At 39.6% G+C, this 24789-nt stretch overlaps 1 protein-coding gene across 7 annotated transcripts in view; it reads right to left on the bottom strand.

Moving 5' to 3' along the window:
• The window catches only part of ARMH3 (armadillo like helical domain containing 3), a 210798-nt gene that overhangs the window by 101371 nt on the left and 84638 nt on the right, over positions 1-24789 (bottom strand). For all 7 annotated transcript variants that reach the window (XR_010341755.1, XM_064373952.1, XM_012439376.2 and 4 more), the window contains exons 21-22: positions 9769-9851; positions 8666-8792 (exon numbers count right to left, since the gene is read on the bottom strand). Coding sequence is in view for 6 of the 7 variants with exons in the window: in XM_064373952.1 (XP_064230022.1) it covers positions 8666-8792; positions 9769-9851 (210 nt within the window). In the remaining variant the exon portion in view is untranslated. The remainder of the gene's footprint in view (positions 1-8665; positions 8793-9768; positions 9852-24789) is intronic.

The following is a 24789-nucleotide window of genomic DNA, read 5'->3' as shown; positions in this document are numbered from 1 at the left end:
TCTAAGCTACCAAACTAAAATACAAAATTATTTCACAATTCCCTAAAAGCCTCAAACTAAGGCAAATATTTATGTAGTAAATTATGGTACACAAAAATAATATGCAGCCATTTAAAAAGAGACATGAAAATTACAAAAAATATAAATTGTATGTTAAAAAATACAAGCTAGAAAGATATCATGATTACAACTCTGTAAAACTATGCATGCATGCGGATTAATATATAAAAATGAAAACAGTGGTAGTACTAGAGCCAAGGAATTATAAGATTTTAAATATTTTCTATGCTTTTTCTTTAGTATTGGTAATTATCTTTGATTTTAAAAATAAGAAAAGACAATTTAAAACATAATGTCATTTATGGTTCTGTGCAGCTTCTGTGGAGGTACTTCCCATACAGTGGGTTTCTCTGCAGCCAAACAGGAACAATAAGTGTGTGCCTTTATCAAAAATGTCTTAGTGAGCTGGGCACGGTGGCTCACGCCTGTAATCCCAGCACTTTGGGAGACTAAGGCGGGTAGATCACTTGAGATCAGGCGTTGAAAACCACCCTGGCCAACACAATGAAACCCTGTCTCTACTAAAAATACAAAAAAAAAAAAATCAGCTGGGCGTGGTGGCACATGCCTGTAGTCCTAGCTACTCGGGAGGTTAAGGCAGGAGAACTGCTCGAACCCAGGAGGCAGAGGCTGCAGTGAGCTGAGATTGTGCCACTGCCCTCCAATCTGGGCGACAGAGCAAGACTCCATCTCAAAAAAAAAAAAGCCTTTTCTCTTCTAGCCAAGATGCTAGAAAGACATAATTTACCCTCCTACCTTAAAAAACAGATAACTGGACAAAACATAAAACAATGGTTGTCAGACATTGGAAAACAAGCAGTATAGAATTATGATCCCCCCAAAAGGAGGAAAACAAAGAAGGTGAACCCTACGACTTCCCTACAGAGAAGTTCCTACACTGTGGGGCTGGGAAAAGGAATCTAAACAGAAGCCAGAAGTCTTGTCAAATTGAAGACACAGAGATCAGCATTTGGAGAGACTAAGACATGTAGAAGGCGTACGGCAGAAAGCTGGCAAGGAGTAAGTTTGACAGACAGATCTGAAGATCCCTTACATCTCTGGCAGACACTGATCTCTGCATACAGAAGAAGAAACTACCCAAGGCTGAGGGCAAAGAACCACTGGAAAGGAGAAGAAACTGAGGAGCTCATGGCAAGCTCCACAACGAAAATAACTTGTGTTTCCACCACCAAGAGTGGAAAGACCCAGTAATACACAGAGTATCAGGCAGATTCTGTAAATGGGTACTGCATTTGTAATGGGACAAATCAGCCTACATTAAAGGTTGCTCTTGATCTGCCCTCAACCCTTAAAAGCAAACCCTGAAAAGATCCAACTGATTCCACATAACATAATCACATTCCAGAATAAACTCCAATGTTACATAAAAGAAACATAACAAAATCCAGCATCCACATCATAAAAATCACAACTTCTAAATCCTAATAACGAAAATAACAAGGCATGCAAAGAAACAAAAAAATACAAACCATAAGAAACCAAAAAAAAAATATGAACCATAAGCAGAGGGAAAATCAATCAGTAGAAACAGACCTAGACATGAGAAAGATGAGAGAAGGAGAAGACAAAGACATTAAAACAGCTATTAGAAATATGTTCCATATATTCAGGAAGACTCAGGAAAATTTGAAAATGATGAGAAAAGACAGGGAAATATTAAAAACGAAACCCATGGCTAAGCACAGTGGCTACTGCCTATAACGTCAGCACTTTGGGAGTCTAAAGCAGGACTGCTTGAGCCCACATATATATATATGGTCCAAATTGAGAACAGAATGGTGGGGACAAAAAATGTTTGAAGAAATCATAGCCAAAACATTTCCACATTTGATGAAAACCAGAAATGTACAGATTCAAGAAGTTCTAAGAACCCCAAGCAAAATAAAATAAAGAAAACCATGCCAAGGCATGTGATAATCATACTGTTGAAAACCAATGATTAAAAAGAAAATATTAAAAGCATTCAGAGGCCAGGTATGGTAGCTCACACTTGTAATCCCAGCACTTTGGGAGGCCGAGGTGGGTGGATCACCTGAGGTCAGGAGTTCAAGAGTAGACTGACCAACATGGCAAAACCCTGTCTCTACTAAAAATACAAAAATTAGCCTGGTGTGGTGATGCTGTAGTCTTAGAAAAAAAGGAGACAGAAATTGGGGCAGAGTTTCTGCCCCTAGTGAAACTACTCGGGAGGCTGAGGCAGGAGAATCGCTTGAATCCGGGAGGCAGAGGTTGCAATGAGCCGAGATCACACCATTGCACTCTAGCCTGGGCAACAAGAGCGAAACTCCGTCTCAAAATGAATGAATGAATGAAAATGAACCTATATAATAGCCAAGTTTCTACATTTTATTGAAGTGGTACAATGCTAAGTTTAAGTAGACTGCAAAAGGTATATTCAATGCAATCTTAGAGTAACTGCTAAAAATATGCAAATATAGCCAGCCAACTGATAAATTAAAATAGAATATTTAAATATATTCAAATTATCCAAAAGAAAGCAGAAAAGCAGGTACAGAAGAGCCAAAAAAGTGGGGGGATGGACAAACAAAATAAGTGGTAGAACCTAAAGAAACTATATTGATTATTGCATTAAATATGTATGGATAATGCGCCAAGTAAGATACAGAGATTGTCAGACTGGATAACAAACAAGACCCAACTCTAGGCTGTGTACAAGACAGACACTTTTAATATAAAAATGTAGCTAACAGTAAAATATATAAGCCAGCCACAGTGGTATGTACCTGTAGTCCCAGCTACTCAGGAGGCTGAGGCAGAAGGATCAGTTAAGCCCAGGAGTTTGAGGATGTACTGCACTATGATCACATCTGTGAACAGCCACTGTACTCAAGCTATACACCAATAATTTACTTCGGAAAAAAAAAAAACAAGGTATCCATGCAGATACTACTAATAAAAAAGCCAGGGTGGCTATATTAAAGTCAGACAAAACAGAATTCAGAACAAGGAATACTACCAGGGTGATAAAGACAGATATTATATAATGATAAACAAGTCAATTTGCCAAGATACAATAATGCTAAATGTGTATCTATCTAACAGCAGAGCTACAAAACAGATGAACCAAAAAGTGAAAAGAACCAAAAGGAGAAACAGACAAATGCACAAGTACAGCTGAATATTTCAACGATCTTTTCTGTTTCTTTAAAATAAGAAGACAGAAAAATTTGTGAAAACAGAAAATATCATCATACAACTCAACCAAACTAAAACTTACAGAACACTTTACCCACCAAGAGCAAAATACAAGTGCATATGGAATGAAACATTTACCAAGATAGACCATATTCTGGGCCATAAAACAAGTCTCAATAAATTTCAAAGCACTGAAATAATATAAACAATATTTTTGTGGCAACACTAAACTAAAAATTACAGAAGAAAATGTGGAAAATCTCCAAGTATTTGGAAATTAGGCATTTCTAAAAACTTCAAAAGTCAAGGAAGTAATTTAAGGGAAATGAGAAAATAAATTGAACTCAAAAGACAATAAAAACAAAACAAATAAAAACTTAAGAGCTGCAGCTAAAGCAGTACTTAAAGGGAAATTTATAGTACAAAATATTTATATTAGAAAAAAAGAAAGGTCTCTTACCAATGAACTATGCTTCCACTCTAAAAAAGTAGCAAAAAAGGAGCAAATTAAACTCAAAGCAAGCAATAAAAATAAAATAAAGATAAGAGCATAAATCAATAAAACAGAAAAACAACAGAGAAAAAAATCAATAAAAAGCTGGTTCTCTGAGGGGGGAGGAATCAATAAACTTGATAAACACCTATCTAGACTGAAGAAAAAAAAAAGAAGATATAAATTACCAATATAGAGAATGAAAGAGGGAAGCTGAGTACAGACCCTACACACATGAAAAGTGAATATTACAAACAACTGTATGCCCCATAAAAGTGACAACATAATAAAACAAATTTCTTCAAAGACACAAACTTCCAAAGGTTACTGATAAATAAATAGATAAATAGTCCTGTATCTATTAAATAAATTGAACTTATAGTTTAAAATCTTCCAAGAAAGCAAACTCTAGACGCAGTGGCTTGACTGGCAAATCTTACCAAACATTTAAAGAAGAAATAAACCACTCTTAAACAAATTCTTCCAGAATATAGAAGATGAGCAACGAGAGAACACTTCCCAATTCGTATTATGAGGCCAAAATTATCTAATAACAAAACCAGAAAAAGACATTTTAAGAAAATAAAACTACAGACCAATATACCTCATGAATACTTCCAAATCAAATACAAAAATATGTAAAAATGGTAAGTTATAATCATATGGGGTTGGTCAACATTTAAAAATCAATCAATCACTATACTAAGACAATAGTAGGAAAATCAGGTAATCATGTCAATAAATGCTAGTGGATGTTTAACAAAATTCAACATTCATTAATCACAGTAATTCTAAGGAAATGAAAGGAAATGTCCTCAACCAGACATATGACATCTATGAACAACCTACAACTAATATCACACTTAATGGAGGATACCCTTAATCTTTTCACCTTAAGATTGGACACAAGGCAAGTATGTCCATCCTTACCCTCTAATTTAACATAGTAGTGGAGGTCGTAACCAGTAAAATAAGGCAAGAAAAAGAAATAAAAGGCACACAACATTCACATACAACATGAATGTCTATGTAGAAAATCCCAAAAAGGTCACAAAAACTACTAAACCAGTAAATGAGATTACAGGATACAAGATCAAAATTAGCAAGATAACAGGATACAAAATTAAAAATCGGTATTGTTTCTTGCTTGTGTAAAATGGTACACCCACTTTGGAAAAGTGACGACAGTCACACAGTGTGGCAGTTCCTCAAAAGGTTAAACACAGAGTTACCATATGACCCAGCAATTCTGCTCCTAGATATATACTCAAGAGAATGAAAACACGCCCATACCAAAATTTGTACATGGATGCTCATAGCAGGATAATTCATAATAGCAAAAAGTAGAAGCAACCTAAATGCCTACCAACTGATGAATAGATAAATAAAATGTGGTATATCCATACAATGTAATATTGTTCCACAGTGAAAAGGGAACAAGTACTGTTACTTCATGGATACAACATGGATAAACCTTGAAAAGATCCAAAATAAAAGAAGCCAGTCACAAGAGACCACATAGTGTATGATTTCATTTATATAAAATGTCCAGAATAGGCAAATCTATAGACACAAAGAGTAGATTAGTGATTGCCTAGGGCTCAGGAGATTGCAGTAAATAGGAGGTTTCTCACTGGGGTGATGCAAATGCTCCAGGGCTGGGCACGGTGGCTCATGCATGTAATCCCAGCACTTTGGGAGGCCAAGGTGGGCAGATCACCTGAGGTCAGAAATTCAAGACCAGCCTGGCCAACATGGTGAAACTCCATCTATACTAAAAACATAAAAGTTAGCCAGGCATGGTGGCGCATGTCCATAATCCCAGCTACTTGGGAGGCTGAGGCAGGAGAATCGCTTGAACCTGGGAGGCAGAGGTTGCAGTGAGCCGAGATCACACCATTACACTCCAGGCTGGGTGACAAGAGTGAGACTCATCTCAAAAAAAAGAAAAGAAAATATTTCAAAGTTCACTGTGGTGATGGTAGTATAACTCTGAATATATTAAAACTCATCAAACTGTATCCTTCAATGGGCAGATTATATGGTAGGTGAATTATATCTCATAAAGCTGTTATATTAAAAAAAATTAAAAACAGTAGTGTTTCTGCATATTGGCAATGAACAGTTAAAAATTAAAATTTTCAAAAATACTATTAACAATAGCACCAAACCCCATGAAATACATTAAGATAAATCTAACAGAATATATGCAAGAGTTTCATGATGAAAACAACAAAACATTGGTGAGAAAAATCACTCCTGCTTAGCACTGCTTAATTTCAATGGTGATACTCTTCTATATCTTGATTTTTTGTGATAATTACACTACTATATGCATTTGTCAAAACTCAAAACTGTACATTTAAAAGGGTGGTTTTTGCTATACATATAAATTATGCCTCACAAATTTTTGTTAATAAAAAGCAAATTTTTTTTCACCAGAAGTTTATACTTTATATAAAACAGAGCACTGAAGCATGTTACCTCCTATTGTTTGCTGTGTTTCACTTTCCTATTTGTGCCCTCCCGGTTAACATATTTATTCCCTTGGCAGGTTTGGACATCCACAGGTATCTTCTCTTATCTTGTTGCTATAGCCACAAGGCTTTACCTCATTTGAGAAGTTACATACGGCCCAGTTGAGTTAGTATGTTAGACTTTTATAAAATATCTCCCCAACTCTAACTCTTTCCTTTCCTCACTGAAAAGCATCTTTATTCATCTACCGATGAGTGCTAAAACCTCCGGGGCAGCTCTCCACCCTTGGAAAACTCTACATTCTACATTCTCAAGAAGTTGGTGAACCCAGGCAGATGCAAACCACACTAGGGTACCCTGAGCACATCTAGCCAATGTGAAGTCAATTAGAGAGTTCTTATGTAAGGCTGCCAAGCTCCTAAAATAAAGAGATAGGTCTTGATGGGACAACTGAAACTTGCTGTTGCATGGACAACTGACTTGATGCTAACGCTATTACAATGAGAATGAGACAGCAGAGATATTTTTAAAACCTGGGTCCTTGCAGACATTGTGAGCAACTGATCATACCATTCTAGAGCTGTTATATAATTTTCCTACTCTCTAAGATAGTTTTGGCCAGGCACGGTGGCTTACGTCTGTAATCCCAGCACTTTGGGAGGCCAAGGTGGATAGATCATGATGTCAGGAGTTCGACACCAGCCTGGCCAACATGGTGAAACCCCGTCTCTACTAAAAATATAAAAATTCGATGGGAGTGGTAGTGCATGCCTGTAATCCCTGCTACTCAGGAGGCTGAGGCAGGAGAACTGCTTGAACCAGGACCCGGGAGGCGGAGGTTACAAGTAGCCAAGATCACACCACTGCACTCCAGCCTGGGCTACAGAGTGAGACTCTGTCTCAAAAAAAAAAAAAAAAAAGACAGTTTTAAGTCCAAGTTTTCTGATACTTGCCACTGAAAACATCCTACTAATACAAGGCCCTATTTGCACTGCCTAAGACATTATAGCAAAGGTTCTCTTACTAAGTTCTTTTGAAAGTTTTCCTTCACTGCTCTAAAAAATAAAGCATACTAGAAAAAAACTATTTTCCTCCCAGGCAATCCTTCTTTTCCACTGCTGCTTCTATTCTTTCTCCTGATACTTGTTTCAAATCCTCTCCTTTTTTCTCATGATATAGGAGTCCCAAAGAGAGGTTGGGGTTTTCACAATTAATCTCATCACAAAGGATGAAGCAAACTAATCTACAGTGACAGAAGGCAAATCAGTGGTTGCCCAGGGATGAGGCACAGTGGTTGAAGGTGATGAAGGAGACATGAGAGGATTCTAAAGAGATACAAGGAAACTTTTGGGAGGTGATAGATATGGTTATTATCCTGACCACTGTAATAGTTTCACATACATACGCATATGTCAAGATTCATTAAAATTTGTATATTTAAAATGTGTGCAGTTTATTATATATAAATTATACTTCAATAAAGCTAATAAGTTTGGGTTTTAAAAATAAGGGAGTTTGGCCGGGCAGAGTGGCTCATGCCTGTAATCCCAGCACTTTGGGAGGCTGAGGTGGGTGAATCACCTGAGGTCAGAGTTTGAGACCAGCCTGACCAACATGGAGAAACCCCATCTCTACTAAAAACACAAAATTAGCCAGGTGTGGTGGCAAATGCCTGTAATCCCAGCTACCTGGGAGGCTGAGGCAGGAGAATCGCTTGAACCCGGGAGGCAGAAATTGCTGTGAGCCAAGAGCGTGCCACTGCACTCTAGCCTGGGCAACAAGAGCAAAACTCCATTTATAAACAAATAAATAAACAAGATAGTTTTACTGAGTGGCTGTTTCTGTGCAATCTGTAGAGATTTTTCCTTAACCTTTAAATTACAGGTAGAATTAACTAGGCCCTTATCCCAAACTTACAGGGACATATGTCTTCTTTTAGAAATCAGTTATATTTGCTGTAGCTAGAGAGTACATTTTCAGTGAGCCAATCACCAAAAGATTTGCAAAAAAAGATTTTTATCTAATGCCCACTTCCACTTGTAAGTTGTGCTAAAAATACATAGGTACACCAAGATTCCTTAAAATCCTGGACATCCTCAAATTACACAATGTTCTGGGATCCAAGTTCTCTTATTTGCTGCTGTTAATCCCCACCCACTCTTTCACCTCCTTCTCCCTGGCATTCAATGAATCCACAAGCCTCCCTATTCTCTCTCTCTCTCTCACAAACATCAACAAAGGGCTGCTAACCAGCTTTACACTGAGATAAAATCTGAATTCCTAAAGGCAAAAAGGCCCACATGTACCTTCCTATTGCCTGAGAAGAGGAGGCTACTATATTTCTGTGCCACACGGGGCACTAAACAACTAGAGGAGAATCTTTTGTAGTCTTTTCCTCTTATATGTCAAAAGCTAGACAACTGATGGAGAGAGGAGTAAAAAGAAAAGGCAGCTTACCCATGGAGTAGAGGTTGTCAAAGCTCTGGTGCATGCGGATAATCTCATAGTAAAGTTCATCATAGCTGCTGGGGGTTGGCAGAAATGTGTCGCCATATGTGATAAACATATTAAATAGGTTCACAATCTAAAAACAAAGCAAAGGCCCATATATAGGCATCATGCTATGAAGACCAGAAATTATCAGTAGTATGTTATAGACAGCTCTTACTATTTTATAGGAGATGACTATAAAATTTTCAGGAATTTTGTAAGCCAGTTGTTAAACACAGCCATTACTAAAAATTTCACTCATATAAACATATAATTAAATAAATTATATTAAAATGAAAGCAGCAAATACTAAAAACTTATCACTTCCCTAATTATTTTCTACCTTTTACTATAACCTATGCTCTGGAGATTTATACCTGTTATATCTGTGTGGTGGAAACACCACATAATGGTGTGCTACTGCACATTGCTTCCCAACTCTGCATGACTCTGATGTCACATTGATAGCTTGAAATTGGCCATGGTGGGTGTAGTTCTACAATGAAAATCAGCAAATGCTATGAATCAAGACTTTTCCCTCTAATGTTGAACATTTAAGAACACATTGTATAATATCCTAAGAAGACAGTCAAAATGCACAATGGCCTCCTTCTATCCCAAATAACCAGCCAGATAAATAAGCATCTGCAATGTCCCTCAGAAACCAAGTGCAGCCATAATGGAACCCTCAGAGGCTTTGCTATTTACCAACATAGAGACCGCAGTAGTATACAGTGCAGTGTCTCAGTTGGGACCAAGGCTCACTATTCATACACAGAGATCTAATCTATATCTGCCCCTGCCAGACAATATACTTTCATGAAGGAAAGAGAGTCATGCAGAGTTTGCCAAAAACATAGGTGAGAGTAGGGACCATCAGTCCAGATTCTGATCAAAAAAAAAAAAAAATATATATATATATATATATATATACATACACGTATATATATATATGCCTGGTTCCCTCTATGACTTAGTCTCTGGACCAACCAACAGCTCCTGTTTCAAACCAGTACATTTCTGCCTTAGCATATAGCTTCAGAAAAATAAATACTTGTTTTGATACTCACCATAAGAGCTAATGTAAAAATGTTGTGTTTGGCCAAAAGTACAGTCTCATTTGACATAAGGAACTTCAGCAAATTTATCAAGGCTTTAAAAAAATAAGAGAGAAAGAGACATCAACAATCTATTCAAACCATAATTAATAAAGCTAAATAAAAACAGACTAGTTCTAAAAAATTCCAGAGATTTGAGTAAGTCTCAGCCACCAAGGTCTTTTAAAAAGCAGACAAGGTAGGTATATTTGAGGAAAGCACTCACCTTCCCAAGCACGTGTATGCTTATCTGCTCATGGAAGGTTTTTAAATATCTACTTCTTTTTCCCACTTCTTAAATAGCAATTAAGCTCAGAAATTTGAATATAAAACTGACATCTTGGTGTTTCAAATTTTCTCCCACATGGTGATTTCCCCATCAAATCTGCTCAATTTACAGATGAAAATGAGGGTCCCCCTTACACTCTCAGCTGCTAGCTTCTATTATCACCAGGCTTTAGACATGTATGTGTTTCAGACATCAATGCTAAGAGGAACATGTATCCATTCTAACTGGTCACCAGATGTGGCAGCTTTACTGTAGAACTATAGTTGGGCTGCAGCTCTAGCTGAGGAGAGCTCGTAAAGAGAAAAAAAGCCCTTAACTGTTCTAACTCTTCAAACAAAGTGTAGCTTGCACTGACCTCTCTTGACAGTGACAACATTTACTGAAATCTCTTTCTACTTGGCAATCCTTAGTGAGGGGAGAGATTGCTAAAACCCAAGCAACCTCAGGAAAGAGGTTTGTTGCCAAGTCCCTAGGTTAACAGTGCAGCTTCAGACATTTTTGCAAACAAATTTTAAGCATAAAAGAAGTTATCAATTACCTTATACTCATTCACCTAGCACATTTTGTCCATGAAATGAATCCTGCTTCTCTGCCCATCTCAGATAATGCTCCTGTACCTACCTCCCTTACTTGATGGGATACTATAAAGGGATTCAGCAGCTGCAGGCAATCTGTGGTCCTTCCATCTTCTCCCCCTCAAACTCCCACCTTCCACAGACCCAAGAAAAGGCTTGACCTCTCTTTTTTTAGGACCATATCTGCTTCTTTGCCAGCAAAGAAGTTCATTCTCCCATGCTGTCTGAGTTTTGTGTGAAGTTTACTACTCTTAAAGAAGAGATATGAGCTTTGATTTGGAACAGCAGGGAATGATGAGTAGGAGTGAGACTCTCCAGACTCTTACTGCCTGCCACACAACACCCCTCACTCTCAATCCTTTAAAAGCCCAGGTACAGTAAAGAAACAGCAGGCAAGGAAAGTACAAGAGGCTGGCTTCACCCACATTCTGTTTCTAAAGCCTAAATCTTCCCCTCAAATAGCAAAAAAGCCTTGCAGGGATGAAAGAGATGGGCATCTTCATTTATGAACTCTTTACCCCTGGCCCCAACTTGAGTTCTCTGGGGTTTCATAATGAAAAGGCAAATGATAGGCAGCTGGCCCTTTTAATGGTGTGTGTTAAGTGATCAAGTGTTCTGTTGGACTGGGCGCAAAAAAAAAGAGGATCCCACTCAGGATCACACAACCTGCTAGCGCCTACCAGGAGCACAGGAATAAGGAGGCTAGCTAAAATCCACATAAAAATGACTAACCCAAACTTCCCTCCTTAATGAAGATCACCTTGCTGAGCTATGTTGGAGCTGCCCACCCCACCACCTAATCCCCAGAGCTTAGACAAGCCCTGTTAATGATATACTACCTAAGAAGAGAGGACACAAACAGATGGAGAAACATTCCATGTTCATGGTTAGGAAGAATTAATATCGTGAAAATGGCCATACTGCCCAAAGTAATTTACAGATTCAACGCTATCCCCATCAAGCTACCAATGACCTTCTTCACAGAACTGGAAAAAACCACCTTAAACTTCATATGGAACCAAAAGAGAGCCCGCATAGCCAAGTCAATTCTAAGCAAAAAGAACAAAGCAGGAGGCATCACACTACCGGACTTCAAACTCTACTACAAGGCTACGGTAATCAAAACAGCATGGTACTGGTACCAAAACAGAGATATAGACCAATGGAACAGAACAGAGGCGTCGGAGGCGACACAACATATCTACAACCACCCGATCTTTGACAAACCTGATAAAAACAAGCAATGGGGAAAGGATTCCCTGTTCAATAAGTGGTGTTGGGAAAACTGGCTAACCATATGCAGAAAGCAGAAACTCGACCCCTTCCTGACATCTTACACTAAAATTGACTCCAGATGGATTAAAGACTTAAACATAAGGCTTAACACCATAAAAACACTAGAAGGAAACCTAGGCAAAACCATTCAGGACATAGGCGTAGGCAAGGACTTTATGACCAAAACACCAAAAGCATTGGCAACAAAAGCCAAAATAGACAAATGGGACCTAATCAAACTCCACAGCTTCTGCACGGCAAAAGAAACAGTCAATAGAGTGAATCGGCAACCAACAGAATGGGAAAAAATTTTTGCAGCCTACCCATCTGACAAAGGGCTGATATCCAGAATTTACAACGAGCTAAAATAGATTTACAAGAAAAAAACAAACAAGCCCATTCAAAAATGGGCGAAGGATATGAACAGATACTTTACAAAAGAAGACATACAAGAGGCCAACAAACATATGAAAAAATGCTCATCATCACTGGTCATTAGAGAAATGCAAATCAAAACTACATTGAGATACCATCTCACGCCAGTTAGAATGGCGATCATTAAAAAATCTGGAGAAAATAGATGCTGGAGAGGATGTGGAGAAATAGGAACACTTTTACACTGTTGGTGGGAGTGTAAATTAGTTCAACCACTGTGGAAAACAGTGTGGCGATTCCTCAAGGACCTAGAAATAGAAATTCCATTTGACCCAGCAATCCCATTACTGGGCATATATCCAAAGGATTATAAATCGTTCTACTATAAGGACACATGCACACGAATGTTCATTGCAGCACAGTTTACAATAGCAAAGACCTGGAACCAACCCAAATGCCCATCGATGATAGACTGGACAGGAAAAATGTGGCACATAAACACCATGGAATATTATGCAGCCATTAAAAATGAGGAGTTCGCGTCCTTTGTAGGGACATGGATGAACCTGGAAACCATCATTCTCAGCAAACTGACACAAGAACACAAAACCAAACACCACATGTTCTCACTCATAGGAGGGTGTTGAACAAGGAGAACACATGGACACAGGGAGGGGAGCACTATACACGGGGGTCTGTTGCGGGGGAGTGGGGGGGACAGCGGCGGGGGGAGTTGGGGAGGGATAGCATGGGGAGAAATGCCAGATATGGGTGAGGGGGAGGGAGGCAGCAAATCACACTGCCATGAATGCACCTATGCAACAACTTTGCATGTTTTTCACATGTACCCCAAAACCTAAAATGCAATAAAAAAAAAAAAAAAAAAGAAAGAATGATATACTACCTGACAATCAGACTCTATAAACTCATAGAGATGAGAGAAAGGGATGGGTAGCACACATGGAGCTCTGCAAAATGTAATAGCTAGAGACAAAGCAGCTTTTGCACACATCCAATCAACAAGGGCTTTTGTCCCTAGCAAAACACAGCAAGGAGATGCAGCCTCAGCAGTGGCTATGTGGTAATTAAGGGGCAGGAAACCTGGAGGAAAAGATGTCGGGGCAATGATTTATTGCTCCTCTGCTGGATTACAGCTAGTCTTGATCTCTGGGATTCAGAGTCCAGGATGACAAAGTGATAAATATTAGAGGAGTAAAAGAGCAATTCTGGCACAGGCCAAGAGGCAACCTGTGTCCCAACTGCTACAGGCATTAGCGGAGCCACAGTATTGAGAGGGAGAATCCAGCACTACAATACTCTGAGAGTCAGTGCTAGAGCAGCTTGCATTCTATCCCTGAAAATGCAGGTCAGATATCCAACTCCCCAAAGAGCCCAGGTCTTCTCACCAGGAAGTAAGAATTCTCTACAGGGAATTTAACAGGCAACTAAAATGATGCCTCTGACATCACAGATGGCAATTCTTCAAGACAGAATGTTCCAAATATCCCATGAAATAGCGCTTTTCTCCATCATCATCTCCCTAACTTCACACTCATTATATCAACTGTTCAGTGTCCTATACACCACTACACACTGATTCTAGCCTCTGATCTGATATGATGGGAGTTCTAAGTCTGTGAGGCTTTGACATAGCTGATTATAGATTTTTAGAGCTAGAAAATACCTCAGGTCATTTAATCCAATTTCCTCATTTTTTGATAAGAAAACTCCATCCCCCATTCCACGCTCACCCCAAACTAGCTGATGACTAAGCTGGGAATAGAACTTGGTCTCCTGTTTAGTGTTCTTTCTACCATGCCATTAAGAAGATTAAACATATAAAGGTACGAGATCAAGTTGAATGTTAAAGTGGGGATATAGCTTACTATAAATGGTGTGCTTAGGCCTGCTCACTATACTGTTACCAGCACTTCTCTAGACTCTGGTTTATAACTTTCTCTATCTGCTGGCTGTTCTACATTATTTTCATGTATTTGGTCCCCCTTTCCCCTTGGTCCTCAGCTACTTGTTAAATTACAAGTGTTTAATACCTCATTATTGCCTTCCTGCCACTCACTGACAACACAAAAAGACTCCCAGAAGCTTTGCTCAGCCTCAGCAGGCTTCTCCGCCAGCTCCTGGGCCTGTTCTCTGCTGTCACCTCTCTTCCCCTTTTGGCTGCTTTCTCTCTCATATCTTTTTTTTTTTTTTTAAGCACACAACTATCAACTAAAACTGTTCCTAATTCCCTCAGTCAATGTTGCCTTCTTCAAAATTAGGTACTGCAAATGGAAGATGATTGGATATGGACATTAAAGGCAGCCAAGATCCCCTTTCTTTACTCAAAATCAGAACCAAAACAAAAAAAATGGTTATAAACAATTAAGAACCAGGTTTATTTATAAACTATTATAGTACAGAGTAAGCTTTGGACAGGGTTTAGGCCAAAAAAGACAGAGGTTTAGGCCAAAGAAGAGAATGCCCTTGTGTCAAGGGCAGTTTCAAGGACAGCTGAGAACTGGCACTCAGGATCTCAGTGCCAACACAGAGCTCACGCTGGCAGGCTCCTGACTCACACCCTCCACACACACACGCATTTTTAGAAAACTGCCCTCGATCCACTTGTCCACTTGATGCCATCTGGGCACATGACCAGCCAAATTGTTCCAAGGACACTCACAGAAGTAGCCATATATACAGGGAAGAGTTAAGATAACTATAAAATAAGAGGCTGATTGTACAAACATAGTATTGTTAATTAGTCATATGTCTGTAAGATATATTATGAAGATATGAGGGGTAGTATGTACCTTTTAATTTAATCCTTTGCTTTATCATGTTTCTCATTGTTAAATAATAGTTTTCAAAATGAAGTAGGGGGTAAAGGGCTAACACAGGATTCTTCTTCACCAAAGGCCTGACTCCTGGTCTGAGAGATTTCCAAAGAAGCATGACCTTATGGTATCGAAACTTAATACTGTGTAAACAGTTTTGCCCATTACACCTCCTCAAAAGAGAATGGCATGGCTTGTTGCAGAGAATATCCTTTTGATTAAGGGCAAGCTTGGTAGTTGAGACCTTCCAAACCTTAAGAGATAATGCTTATGGGCCCACACTCCACAACCCTGGGAATGGGATGTCCCAAAATACCAATGCCAAGAGACATTTCACAGAGGAATGCATCATTTCCTATAGAAGAGTGACAACAACTACAAGTTAATTATTGTTCCCAGAAGCTCACACAGAGCATTTCAAACCTTCCTTTTTTCTAATACCCTCTAACTGATACCTTAAAAAGAGACCCTTAACTACAGAAATCACCTCCCTCAAACTGTATTCACCTCTTTTCAAAGTGAGAAACACCATGGTCATAAATGGCAGGAAAGGTAACACTTACTAAGTGCTTGCTAGGTGCCAGATATTATGTAAAGCACTTATAGTATATTCTTCTCGGCCAGGCGCAGTGGGTCATGCCTGTAATTCCAGCATTTTGGGAGGCCAAGGTGGGCGGATCACAAGGTCAAGAGATCGAGACCATCCTGACCAACATGGTGAAACTCCATCTCCACTAAAAAAATTAAAAATTAAGTAGGTGTGGTGGTGCGTGCCTATAGTCCCAGCTACTTGGGAAGCTGAGGCAGGAGAATTGCTTGAACCTGGGAGGCAGAGGTTGCAGTGAGCCAAGATCGCACCACTGCACTCTAGCCTGGCGCCTGGTGACAGAGCAAGCCTCTGTCTCAAAAAAAAAAAAAAAAAAAAAATATATATATATATATATATATATATATATATTCTTCTCACTGAATCCTCTTGACTATCTGATGAAATAGTTACTATTGTTCCCATTTTACAGATGAGCAAATCAAAATTCAGAAAGGCTAAATAAATTACCCAAAGCCAATATGCTGGTTGGAGCTAAACTGTATTAAGGATAACATGCTGGGGAGAAGAAAGTCTACGAACTCCCACTGCTGAAGTCTATGAAGCTGTACTGGATCCACCCAAACTTCAATTTAAAAAACACTTGTTGGGGATACAGGAGCTGTCTAGGGCCAATATCTATATTTGCCACCAAAAACCATACTTTGATCACAACTCCACTGATTAGCCCCCTCACATATCAAAGTGACCAAGGGAAAAATCCCGTAAGCTCAGAGTACATCTCTTTTTACTTTTTTCCTTTTTTTTTTTTTTATGACAGTTTTACTCTGTCACCCAGACTGGAGTGCAGTGGCGTGATCTTGGCTCACCGCAACCTCCGCCTCCTGGGTTCAAGAGATTCTCCTGCCTTAGACTCCCAAGTAGCTGGGATTACAAGCACCCACCACCACGCCTGGCTAATTTTTGCATTTTTAATAGAGACGGTGTTTCCCCACATTGGCCAGGCTGGTCTCGAACTCCTGACCTGAAGTGATCCACCCACCTCAGCCTCCCAAAGTCCTAGGATTACAGGCATGAGCCACCATGCCTGGCCAGCTCAGAGTACATCTCTCTAAATGTCTCAGGACTTCATTCTATTGGCCTAAGATAATTAAACCCACACAATCTTAAAAAAAAACAAGAGATTGCAGAAACTCAAACAAGTATTGTACACCCATGTTTACAGCAGCATCATTCACCACAGTCAAAAGGTGGAAGCAACCCAAATGTCTATCAACAGATGAATGAATAAACAAAATATGGAATATACATACGGCAGAATATTATTCAGCCTTAAAGAAAATTCTCACATGTGCTACAACATAAATGAACCTTGAAGATATTATTCTAAGTGAAATAAACTGGTTACAAAAGGACAAATATTGTTTAATTCCATTTAAATGAAATACTCAGAATAATCAAATTCAGAGTCAGTGGTTATCAGGGACAGGCATGAGGGGGAATTAAGAGTTATTGTTGGCCAGACGCAGTGGCTCACACCTGTAATCCCAGCACTTTAGAGGCCAAAGCAGGCAGATTATCTAAGGTCAGGAGTTCAAAACCAGCCTGCGACATGGTGAAACCCTGTCTCTACCAAAAAAATAAATAAATAAAAAATAAGCTGGGCATGGTGGTGAACGCCTGTAGTCCCAGCTACTCAGGAGGCGGAGGCAAGAGAATCACTTGAACCCAGGAGGCAGAGGTTGCAGTGAATCGAGATCACACCACTGCACTCCAGCCTGGGCAACAGAGGAAGACTCAGTCTCACAAAAAGAAAAAAAAGGAGATATTGTTTAATGAGTATTGAGTTTCAGTTTGGCAAGATAAAAAAACTACTGGAAATGAAAGGTAGTGATGGTTGCACAATGTGAATATACTTAATGCCACTGAACTGTATGCTTAAACATAGTTACAAGTTTTATGTATATTTTACCCCAATTAAAAAGAAAAACAAGAGGTCAATGTTTGTCTTTCCACAGACACTCCCAAGAGCCTCACAAACACTCCAGTCCCACTTTCTGTCACCTCTGCATAACTGACTGGCTGACATTCACGTCAACTGAGTACAAATTGAGTACAGGGACAAACATACAAAGATGCTTCCTCACTGACAGGGAAAAGGAAAGAAGCCAAAAATAATTAACAGAGAGCACATGGACTTGAGCAGGAATGCAAATTCAAAATGAACCCTGGGCAGCCTTCAAGGCAACACTGTGGCAATCTTCAAAATAATCACCAAATCCCTTTAGCACCTCTTGGGAAAAATTTAAAAAAGAAAAAAGAAAACAAAATAATCACCAAAGCTCGAAATCCAAACTAACAGTGCACTAAGTACCAACACTATCCTACGAAATCCTCAGGGACCCTGGGTTTGACGCCTAATCCTTACTATTTCATCTATTATACTAAATGAGGCGCCAGGTACCTGGCTCCAAGTACTGTTACTCTGACTGAGTGAAGAACTGAGAAATTACTGCAATAAAATATTTGAGGTATTACATTACACATTAAATATGTTTAAGTTGTAAGGAAGTGAATACTCAGTACACACTCATTTCTTCATTGGAAAGTCTTTTATAGCAGGCCTCTTGAAAAATTAGTTTCTGGGCTTTTTTCAGGAACTTCAAATTGACTACAAATGCTGCCTCTTTTGACTCTGTACTAGAGGCAACTATCAGTCTCACACTCAGCTTTGGCCCATGTTCCCTTCCTTGGGGAGTCTTGTGCATCATATTTGGTGAAACAGTATGATAACAGTGTGTAGAGTTCTGACTTTTCTGCAGCATGCAGATGCAGGTGGAATATAGAAGAGTGTACAGGTTCTGGGAAGCTGAGCCAGGACCAGGTACTCTGAAGGTTCCTTAAGTCCCACATAAATTCCCAGAGGCAGAGGCAGCCAATCTATTTTTTTTTTTTTTTGAGACAGAGTCTTACTCTGTCACCCAGGCTGGAGTGCAGTGGCGCCATCCGAACTCGCTACAACCTCCACCTCCTGGGTTCAAGCAATTCTCGTGCCTCAGTCTCCCAAGTAGCTGGGATTACAGGCGTGCACCACCACCCCTGGCTAATTTTTGTATTTTTAGTAGAGATGGGGTTTTACCAGGCTGGTCTTGAACTCCTGACCTTAGGTGATCTGCCCGCCTTGGCCTCCCAAAGTGCTGGATCACAGGTGTGAGCCACTGCACCCAGCCCACCCTAATTTTCAAATGGAAGAGTTGAATACCATCCGAGAATCCTGCCATCTTATGCAGTGCCCCTAACACACACCCAACAAGGAACCTTTTTTGCAGAGCTGTTCCTAGCATTAATGTACCATACACAATGAGGACTTTCCCAGACTTTTTTCTATCCTGCTTTGAATTCAGGAGGAGGGAAAAAAGGTAGCAGCAAATTGTGTTGCCATGTAGGATTAGAATGAATAATGGATATGGGAACTTCTCCAGGACTAAAACCTGTCCCCCCACATTAAGGTAAACCAGGTGTGGAGCGGAACAAGCCAACCACAGGAAGACACAATTAAGTGGCAGCTCAGGCGCCTGCCTCAGAGAAGCAGAGGAGAGGCTTAATTACAAAACCAAGTGAATGACATTTAAATAAGATTAAAAACAGGAAGGAGACAGAGAGCTTCCAGGAGAGCACAAATAAATGTCTCCCAAGAATCAGGTCAGAGAAAGCTATCTAAGCAGCTTTTACATGCTACAAAGAGAAAGAGAAAGCAAAGACAACACTCAGCCAGACTCGATTTTGTGGCCTGGTATGGAGCTAGGATTAGGTGCCACAGAACCCAAATCAAAACCTGTTCATTAGAAGAGATGGAAAATTTCACAGTGACTGATAAAAGAATAATATTGCCATCTCAGTTGCTTAGGAGAGAAGTCAAGAAAAGGACAGGATGAAAATAGCACTAGTGTAACAAGCTAATGCCACCAAAACCCTGGAGGCACTATAAACTCTAGCCGATACGAGCATCTCTGGACAAAATCATCAATTATCCAGGGACATTGCCAGCAATCAGCAGGCTCACTGTCAATCAGTAAAGTGGTGCAGAAGAGAATCTGAAGCCAACACCTGCCAGTAGAATAATTTTAAAATACCCAGCCAGATGCAGTGGCTCACGCCTGTAATCCCAGCACTTGTGAGGTAGGTGGATCACAAGGTCAGGAGTTTGAGATTAGTCTGGCCAACATGGTGAAACCCTGTCTCTACTAAAAATACAAAAATTAGCAGGGTGTGGAGCTGTGCCCCTGTAATCCCAGCTACTCAAAATGCCGAGGCAGGAGAACTGCTTGAACCCGGGACGGGGAGGTTGCAGTGAGCCAAGATTGTGCCATGGCACTCCAGCCTGGGCTAGAGTAAGACTCTGTCTCTGAGGGTAAAAAATAGGTGGCTTTTCAGAATACAGGCATCTGTCTGGCTACAAACCTAAGCACTTCACTGACACAGAGGCCAAAGAATCAAACAAGAAAATGAAATGGCTCTGGCTGTATGCTCTCAGCCTCTCCAGGTAAACAGAGCACACAAGTCAGTATGTCAACAGCCTGCACTGACTAAAGGTTCCACATTCCTCTAAGTAAGGCAGAAAATAGAACAAATCCTTTCTTTAAACGCAAGTCTGCTTCCATCCTTACCATTTTCCTTCCAGTCAATGTGTATCTGTTAAATAAATAAGGTTCTCAACCATCTTCCATTCCCCATTTTCTTGCAGACAATGCACACCTCACAATTACCACCCACCCTCTTCTATTTCATGAAAATTAGTTTCTACATGAAAGTTCCCAGATCCTAGACTTTGGGAAATGTTGGGTCCCTGTGCAGCTGCCTCTAACCAAGCATGCTTAGGAGCCACTGCCTTCTTCTTCTAGGCCCAAACCACCTGCTCCTTTCCCGGCAATATTTCCCAAATGAGTGATAGCCAAAATCACCCTTAAAGAAATGTAAAAGTCAATGAAACCATGTCTCAGTGGAGCCATCTGACACAGAACCAAGAACTCTGCTTTTTGCCAAAATGAGGTAGGACCAGTAACAGACTTGTCGCTCCTTCAGGATCCAGAGATGGATAGTATCTTATGAAACCACATGATATGTCCCTTTGAAACTAATATAGGCAGAGTAACAAAAGCACAGCTAATCCTCACCATGTCCCTTTTACTTGACAAAATGCTCATGGGCCTATGAGAGTTGACATGTTTCTGGATAGCAAGTGACTACATGCACAGAGAAAAGAACAAAGCGATTTCTTGCTCTTTTGGGGGCTTTTACGTGGGAATCTTTTTCTCCCTCTAACAGGCTAAACCTGTTAGAGATTCCTATCTTTTGCTTCTGCCAAGTTTCTGAGGGGATGAGAGAAAGATTCAAAATAGTGTAAATTTTGGATTCAGCCAAATGTAGTGATTTGAAAGGGAAAAAAGCTTCCTGGCATTCTTTTTTAGTCCTTGGGCTTTCTATACTTCTGTAGAGAATATTTCATAACTACATTACAGAACCACAAAGATACCTTCTAATGCCCCTCAATTAGAACATTCTAACATTGAGAGGAATTGATTACCCATAGAGGAAAAAACGCTATTTTTGCATATGGAAGCTAGAGCAATCTTAATTAGGCACATCAGCCTAGAATATATCTTGTGACATATTTGCCTAAATCAGAGAAAATTTAGAGAAATGAGGAAGAGCAATTTTAAAAACAAGATAGAAATAGCAGCTGCCAAATTTCCCCTTCTCATCTACTCTAGTTTTTACTGCTATGTTCTTTCCCGCCTGGATACTCTCTTCAAAACTAAAAGAAGCAATATTGTAGAGTTATATAAGATGTCATCACTGGAGGAAGCTGGGTGAAGGGTATATGAAACTCTACATACTATTTTTGCAACTTCCTGTAAGTCTATAATTACATCAAAATTAAAAGTTTAAAAAAGAAACTAAACTAAAAGCAGCACACAATGAAAAGTTCAAAGGATAGTTTCTCAAAATCAAGAGGGGCTGCTGGACTATCAAAGCTACATCTACACAAGAACTGCCAGATAAATCTATGGCTCAAGTCAGCCTTTCTCTTGAAATATTTCAGTCCTGTATGGCAACACTTAAAGTAAAACAAATTTCCAACGAAAGGCTTTCAACTGCCAATCTTGAGATGTGCCTAACCAAGAAGTCATAGGCTTCTGCCAGTGATGGGGGAGCCAGTTAGATCCAGAATGCTGTGATACTCCCTGGGTTTTCCATTTTTCCCAGTAGATATCTAAAAGGTCAGGCCATGTACAATTTCTCTCTTTTTCACAAAGCTGTGAATGCTTTAGATGTTACTTAGCACAGTGAAGCTGAACAGATTGTTCTGGGGGCTTAGGGGGCCTTTCTTCCTGCAGGGAAGCAAATGTTGCTTAGTGATCTGTGTCTGAGCATAGGAGTCAGGAACTCTAAGTTCTAATCATGACTGTTTAGTGTCTGATTCCATGATCCTTAGCAAGTCAGTTAACCCTTCTATATCTCTACTCCCTTCCCTAACAAATGGGGATAAAAATAATGACTTATCACCCAGGATGTGGTAGAGTAAAAGGGTAACAACTGTGATCCATAGATAAATGTCAAATATAAAATGCCAGTATAAATGTGCCTTTAAATCAACCCATGTTTTCAGATGGTGGAAAGTCATACTATTTAAATGCAGGCTGCCTCTCCAATGCCCCTTCTTCCTGCAGTAGAAATAAAACAAGCTGGGAGAGAGATCCAAGATGGCTGATCACTAGCAGCTCGGGCTCGTAGTTCCCAGTGAAAGCGCAGAGAACGAGAGGACGCCACACTTTCAGACGAATATTTGTTGCTCACGGACCAGGAGATTCCCAGCAGAGGAGCCCCACGGGTCGCCAGGGCGACTCTTGTGGCCGGCGCGGTGGTTTTGCTGGTGTCTTAGCGCGCCAGTTTTTGGTGCAGAGTCCGGAGATTCCCAGGCAGAAAAGCACCATCCATCTTAACACCGCTGTTTTGGCCGGCGCAGTGGATTGCTCAGATTTCGGCGCTGGGAATCAACAAGTTGGACGTCTGCTCAGAGACCTAGTTAGAAAGTCGGTAATTACAAAGACAACAGACGGATAAATATATAATGAAGGGAAGAAATCAGCGTAAAAAGGCAGAGAATACTCAAAATCAGAATGCCTCTCCCTCTACAGGGGATCGCAATTCCTCATCAGTAACGGAACAAGGCTTAATAGATTACAAGTGTGTTCCAATAACAGAAGCAGGTTTCAAAACGTGGGTGATAAGAAACTTCTGTGAATTAAAAGAACTTGTTCTAACCCAATGCAAAGAAACTAAGAACCTTGAAAAAAGGTTTGATGAAATGTTAACGAGAATGGACAATTTAGAGAGGAATATAAGTGAATTGATGAAGCTGAAAAACACAACACGAGAACTTCGCGAAGCATGCACAAGTTTAAACAGTCGAATTGATCAAGTAGAAGAAAGGATATCAGAAGTCGAGAACCAGCTCAGTGAAATGAAACGAGAAGACAAGATTGGAGAAAAAAGGATGAAAAGGAATGAGCAAAGTCTCCAGGAAATATGGGACTATGTGAAAAGACCTAATTTACGTTTGATAGGTGTACCTGAATGTGATGAAGAGAATGAATCCAAGTTGGAAAACACTCTTCAGGATATCATTCAGGAAAACTTTCCCAACCTGGCAAGGCAGGGTAATATTCAACTCCAGGTAATACAGAGAACACCACAAAGATATTCTTCAAGAAGACCAACCCCAAGGCACATAATTGCCAGATTTATTAGGGTTGAAATGAAGGAGAAAATACTAAGGGCAGCCAGAGAGAAAGGTCAGGTTACCCACAAAGGGAAACCTATCAGACTTACAGCAGATCTCTCAGCAGAAACCCTACAAGCCAGAAAAGAGTGGGGACCAATATTTAACATCCTTAAAGAAAAGAACTTTCAACCCAGAATTTCCTATCCAGCCAAACTAAGCTTTATAATCGAAGGAAAAATTAAATCCTTTGCGAACAAACAAGTACTTAGAGAGTTCACCACCACCAGGCCTGCTTTACAAGAGCTTCTGAAAGAAGCACTATACATATAAAGGAACAACCAATATCAACTTTTCCAAAAATACATCAAAAAGAAAAGAACATTAACACAACGAAAAATTTACACTAACTAATGGGCAAAACAGCCAGCTAGCATTAAATGCCAGTATTAAAGTTATATATATTCTAATCGGATAAAAAGCCAAAACCCACTGGTATGCTGCATCCAGACCCATCTCACATGCGACGATACACAAAGACTCAAAACAAAGAGAAGGAGGAAGATTTACCAACCAAACAGAGAGTAAAAATAAACAAATAAATAAAAAGCAGGAGATGCAATTCTCGCCTCTGATAAAGTAGACTTTAAAGCAACAAAGAGCAAAAGAGGCAAAGAAGGACATTACATAATGGCAAAAGGATCAATGTAACAAGAAGAGCTAACGATTTTATAGATCAACGAGACAGAAAATTAACAAGGACATCCAGGACTTGAACTCAGACCCGGAACAAGTAAATTTAATAAACATTTATAGAACTCTCCACTTCAAATACACAAAACATACATTACCACCTCACACCTATTCCAAAAGTGACTACATAATTGGAAGTAAATCACTCCTCAGTAATCGCATAGCATTTCATAGGTTTAAATGAAATATTGGTTGGCTGCTCGTTTGTTATTTTCTTCCCTTATTCCTTCCTGTTTACATCAAGTACAAGTATAATTATTGGTATAAAAGAGGTTTTCAATACCCATTACTAAACTGCATTCTAGCCTGGGCAAGAAAGCAATACTCTCATTCTCTCTCTTTCTCTTTTTTCCTCCTCTTCTTTATTCTTTTTCTTTCTTTCTTTAAAAAAAAAAAAAAGAAATAAAATAAGCTGACTCCATGAAGCTCAAGTATTTCCCTCTCCAACAACTACACCTTCTCTCTAAACATCCTGCTCATTCTTTGGTTAATGGCTTAGAAACCATCAAAGTTTCCATTTTTATTTGATTAAAAGCAATCCATGCATCTGTGTGGGTAAGGAA

The sequence above is a fragment of the Aotus nancymaae genome, unplaced genomic scaffold, assembly GCF_030222135.1.
Source record: "Aotus nancymaae isolate 86718 unplaced genomic scaffold, 86718_ANA_hifiasm-v0.15.2.pri h1tg000010l, whole genome shotgun sequence".
Lineage (NCBI taxonomy): Eukaryota > Metazoa > Chordata > Mammalia > Primates > Aotidae > Aotus > Aotus nancymaae.
This window is presented reverse-complemented; position numbering and strand designations above follow the sequence as displayed.